Source organism: Asparagus officinalis, chromosome 7 (genome assembly GCF_001876935.1).
Source record: "Asparagus officinalis chromosome 7, Aspof.V1, whole genome shotgun sequence".
Taxonomy (NCBI): Eukaryota; Viridiplantae; Streptophyta; class Magnoliopsida; order Asparagales; family Asparagaceae; genus Asparagus; species Asparagus officinalis.
The window spans coordinates 38,914,027-38,919,902 of record NC_033800.1 but is presented as its reverse complement, the minus strand read 5'-3'; the positions used below and the strand labels follow the sequence as shown (position 1 = coordinate 38,919,902).

Here is a 5,876-nt window from a genome sequence, read left to right as displayed (position 1 = left end):
TCTGGATATCATAAAATTGATAAAGCTTCATTTTTTTCATATATATTATTAGTACTGAAAGTATACCGCTTTAATTTTTCAAAAGTAGTAGGAAGTTTGCACGTATTTCTTAGATGGTTTAATAGTTTTCAAGACATAATTCATGTGGTTCCTCTTGCCACATCATTGATCTAAATAAAGATTTGTACATGTGTCTTGCTACTTACGCTTACAGTTTACGATAGTTGCACACAGACACACACACACCCATCCACTGTTCATTGTGATCTAATAAACTTGCAAGGAGTAGTAAATTCATATGATCTTGAAACATTCTAATTGGTATATTGTATATCAAGAAGTGATATTTTCCATGCACCTTGATGTGTTTTGATGTCAAGAAGTTCCATACTCGTCATATTAGCCTTATGAAAAGCTTTTCATGATATGTTTTTATTTCTACTAGATTAATCTGCTTTATTTTGATGCACAGTGATATTATTTGTTAAGATGGTTCACCATGCAGATGGAATCCAGAAACAATGATTAAAGTTGTTGCATAGTAGCAAACAAGTACATAGAGACACACTGCATTCTTATATAGTGAAATTTTTTATGTGGAGAAGTATGCATGGGAATAATGTCAAAGCTGCTTCTAGAGCTGGCTAAGGGCCTATGATGGCTTATGTGGAGTAGAACGGAAGCTGGTGATTAGTAAATATTGACTTTTGGCTATTGCAAAAATAGCTAGGCCATACTAATAATTAAGGCCAAAAAGTTACCTAGTTTGTGATGGAACCCTTGCCCATTGCAAGCGCAGGCCAAACCAACTCTTGTACTTGACTTGAATGTTTACCATAGTTATTTGTGTATTTGTAACTGTAGAAGAGGAAATCAGAGAGGATAGTTGGCCTCTCCTTTTGGTCCTTTATTTATATCATTAGGAGTACAATGAGTTTTAGTAATTAGACTACATGGGACTAAACTAACTCTTAACGTTCTTAACATGCCCCTCATGCCCCCTCAAGCTGAGCGTATGTATCATACATCCCCAGCTTGTCACAAGTTCACTCGTGTTCTCCTAAGGGGTTTTGTAGGAATATTTGCAAGATGATGTTCTAAGTGTATGTGCTTCCCTTTTTCCATTCTTTCGAATCAAGTGACAATCTCAATAAAGTTTATTTTCTCATGGAACACTAGATTCTCACTAATGTGAATAGCTACTTTGTTGTCTCCATACAGACTCATAGGACATTAAAGATGAAAATCAATTTCCGTTAATATGTCTCTAACCCAAATTAACTCGCAAGTCAAATTTGTCATGGCTCGATACTTGGACTCTGTTGTAGATTGAGAGATTACAATATGTTTTCTACTCTTTCACGAAACTAAGTTTTCTCCAAGAAATACAATATCCAGTAGTCGATCGTCTATTTGTCAGGGATCCTTCCCAATCTACATTGAGAATCCTGCAACTGGTGTGACCACTACCTGAATGAGAACTCCTTTCACTGGAGGTTTCTTAAGATATGGATCCTCTTTATAGCATCTATGTGAGGTGTGTTGGGTGTCGATAGGAAATGCAATATTGGTTGATTAACGGTCAGATAGTTTTGCTTCCCCATTAATCTTCTCTACTTTTTAGTATTTTCCAATAGCTCCCCCTTGATATGATAGTAGTTTGATCTTGTTACCCATAGGTGAGTCCATACCCTTACATTATGACATCCTAATATTTAATGATATATCAAGCATTTTTTCTCTATGATAAGAGAATTTCCTTCTTCGATCTAGCCACTTCAATGCTTATAGTTGATATATAATATAGTATCTATATATATATATATATATATATAATATATATATATATGTTATATATATATATATAAGATCGAAGATGCCTTAGTCTGAACTACTGCTGTAGATACTCCTTCAAGTGACTCATGCTCTTGAGCACATATCTAGTTTGTATATATAATATAAGTAAGACTTCTATCACTTAAGTTGATGTCCACCAAACTTCCTACCACTCATTTATTAATATAAAAACCTTTTCATATCATGCAAGGATCCCTAGGCAATATGAGTGGCTAAAAAGTTTGGTGACAACTTTTTGCTATCCACTTAACTTTGACACAAGTTTTGCTCTCTCTCTCTCTCTCTCTCTCGTCTATATATATATATATATATATATATATATATATACTATATATATATATAGTAGTATATATAAATCGGAAGATCCTTAATCTAAAACTACTGCTGTAGATACTCCTTCAAGTGACTCATGCTTTGTGCATCATATCTAGGAAACACAATGTCGTCAACATATACTACCAAAAGGATTCATTTCCCGTCATGAAGTCTCCAAAAAACAGAGTGGTCTTCCTGAGCTTAATGAAGACCAAACTCTTAAACTATTGCTGCAAAACATCCGAATTAAGCTCTCAGAGATTGTTTTAAGCCGTAAAGAGATTTCTTCAACCTGTAAAACTTTCCATACTCCCCCCAAGCAACTAGCCAAGGTGATTGCTCCATGTAAACCTCATGAAGAAATGTATTAAGGAATGCATGTTTAACATCCAGATGATGTATTGACTAGTGATAGCGAACGGCAAGCGAAATAAGAATGCTGACAGACGTTATTTTCGGTACAGGAAAGAATGTGTCAATATAATCTAGTCCGTATATCTTCGACTATCTCTTTGCAACTAATTGAGCCATCTGGATTCACCTTTATTGTATAGACCCACTGGCAGCCAACAAATTTCTTCCTTGGTGGTAGTGGAACATGATTCCAAGTCTCATTTTGATCCAAAGCTGTCATCTCCTCTTGCATTGCTGCCGTCCAACATGGAGTAGGGCTTCTGACATATTTTTGGGAACTGAGTGAGTCCAAAGAAGATATGAAAGAATGATATGATGGAGATAACGAAGAGCAAGTGACATAGTGTGATAGGATACCTAAAACAAGATCTCTTACCCTTTCAAAAGGCGATGGAAAGATTATCAGTAGTTCTAGCACTCGGCTGTACATCAACATTTGGACTAACTTGTAAGTCAGGCCCTTAGTTGGGACGGACTCTAGCAAAGGAAAGGAGTACAGTGAGTACAATGAGTTTTAAAACTTAGACAATGTGGGACTAAACAACTTTAACACCAGTAGCCAAGTAATAAACTAGCTTTTAGCTTATTTGGTATGGTGTTATCAAATTTGTTGTTTGGTTTGGACTTATTTCCCCTGACTGCAGGTACTTTTCAACCCTTTCCCATCATTTGCTTGTGCATCCTTGCATCGCCTTTGGTTTGTATGGTCATGCTTCTCATACAAGACACAGTTACATGGTTTAATGTTTCTTTGCCAGTGGATTTGTCATTAAATGATGCTTGCCTGACCCTTAGGGGTTATAGTTTGAACGAGGTCTAGAATTATTATTATATGAGCTAGTTATATTTATTAAAAATTTTATATGGTAAATTTGAAATCTCAGAGATTTTCCATCTGGTTTCTTATGTGACCAAATTCTCAATAGCGAGGCTTTCAGATCGTGCGAGCCACAAGAAAATTGGTAGGTTCAGGCAGTTTTCTCAGAAAATTTTACGGTATGTGGTAGGTGCTTGTTTAATATGACGTCTCTTAGGGCATATTGTTAGTGTGACTTGTATAATATCGTTGTTCTTGTCTTTGAATATGAGTTTACCAATTTACTGATTTTATATAGTTTTAATTTTTTATTTAATTATTTATTTTGTATTGTGCTATTTTTTGTTTTATTGATCTCTAATATATTAATTGCAAGTTTGACAGCAACATTTCTGATTCTTATTTTTTAGATGAAGCTGTAGGATCCTCTGAAGGGGAGCTAAGCTGTGGGGATGTTGAGACATCAGAAGGCCAGGACAGTGGTTCTCGGGTAGCCGATCATGAACTGAAGGAAATTCTTCTCAAAAAGTATAGTGGTTACTTGAGCAGTCTTCGGAAGGAATTTTTGAAGAAAAGGAAGAAAGGGAAGCTTCCCAAGGATGCTAGATTAGTGCTTCTAGACTGGTGGAACACTCACTATAGATGGCCCTATCCAACAGTAATCTCTAAACTACTAATTAGATTAGCAACATAGTATGCGGCAAGATGAATTCGGTGAAAATGCATGTATTCAAAATTAAATTATGGAAAAAGATTTTTTTTGTTGATTCATGTGCCAAAAAGAATCTCAGGTGGGTACTTAAGTTTATTGCCCATTTCCTCATTTTCATAGAATAAAATCACTTGCAACTAATATTTATTGGAATTACTGAAAAAAGTGAAAATATGATGTTAAGCAAATTTCTAGTCCTCTCAAGTTGCTCCCCCTTAGCTCGATTTGCATTATACATGTTTAGATCTTTCAGAGCAGTTATTATGGGGGTGGTATCTAAGGATTTTGGATCCCTTTTACCAGAGCAAGTAGCGAATAGTTTACTTTTTCTATCATAACCGTCCATAATTTATTCAATGTTTTTGTCTAGGAAGAGGAGAAATCGAAGCTTGCAGAGATGACAGGTCTCGACCAGAAGCAGATAAACAACTGGTTCATAAACCAAAGGAAGAGACACTGGAAGCCTTCAGAAGACATGAGGTTTGCCCTCATGGAGGGAGTAAGTGGAGGGTCGAGTGGCGCGACATTGTACTTTGACACTGGCATGATTGGGCCTGGAACTATATAAACCTATTCATACGTGTAGTTCTCATTTTTATTTAATTGGCAGTTATTCTGATGACCTTGTAAATGTGATGTTGCTGAGGATCAAATTGCGTCAGTTGTATGTATCTGTTGGCTACTTCACCTTATCTTAATTTGATGAACCTACCCAATATCCTCCGCTTCTTTTTTTTCGTTTTTTTGATTTGCAGTACCTGAAAATGGGCATTGTAGCTGCATGCATGGAAGTTGTAGATCTAGTTTGAGATGTGCAAGAAAGTTCAAGAATTTTCCTTCGGTACTAGCTTTTGGGGATTTTTCCATGTTTCGTGTTTGTTTGTGCCTAAGTTTGTTCTTAGTTTATATGTTATCCACTGCACAATTATAAATTGTGTTTCAAAGCAGAACTGAGTGTTTCGGTTTTCACTTCGCACGCTGGACTTTTACGATTTTGATTTGAACAAATTACAAAATAGACCCTATTAAAAATTTAGTTTTAAAATTTGACTCATTTGAAATTTAATTACTATTTTCAATCTGGTTTCAATCACTTAGCTGAAACCAGGTGAAAAATGGTAAATAAAGTTTGAAAACTTTACGAGAGTTTAAATCCCGTGAAGTCTAGTGTGGTTAATTAAGCATTAAATTTCATGGGATTTTAAATCCAGTAAAATTTTTGAACTTAAAATCACGTATAGTTTTCGAACTTCGGCAGCTTTATTTGTTGAGCGCTGCGGAAGCCAAATAACCAAACCAACGTGCTACGAGAAATCAAATGAAACGAGCGTCGAGAGAAGGCCAAACGAACCAAATCAATGTCACAAACACAAACAACCAATTTTAACGTGGCTCGGCAGGTTGCCTACATCCACGGGGCAAGAAGGGGATGATGTTTTTCACTAATAGAGAAGAAGAGTACAAATTGAGATTACAAATCACTCAAACTCACAAATTAATCTTACCAACAAATCTCTAATACTCTCCAAACAAAACCCTAACCAATAGCTCAAAAAAAATATATTTTTTCTGTGCTCCAAATATCCCAAATTTTCTTCTCAATTCTCTCTTTCAATTGTTCTATATATATATAGAAATCCTAAAATCATAAACATACTAGGAATTCTAAAACAAAAAACAAAACAGATTGGAATCCTAATAACCTGTTACCAAAACAGATTTGGAATCATATTACCAAAACAGATTAGGAATCCCAATAAC

The 5,876-nt window shown here is 35.4% G+C and overlaps 1 protein-coding gene across 1 annotated transcript in view; it reads left to right on the top strand.

Moving 5' to 3' along the window:
- LOC109848358 (homeobox protein liguleless 3-like) overlaps positions 1 to 4,833 on the top strand; it is a gene marked incomplete at its 5' end in the record, with an annotated part of 36,281 nt that extends 31,448 nt beyond the window's left edge. Inside the window, 2 exons of the mRNA XM_020417813.1 lie at positions 3,814 to 4,061; positions 4,486 to 4,833. Of these exons, the coding sequence (XP_020273402.1) occupies positions 3,814 to 4,061; positions 4,486 to 4,683 (446 nt within the window). The remainder of the gene's footprint in view (positions 1 to 3,813; positions 4,062 to 4,485) is intronic.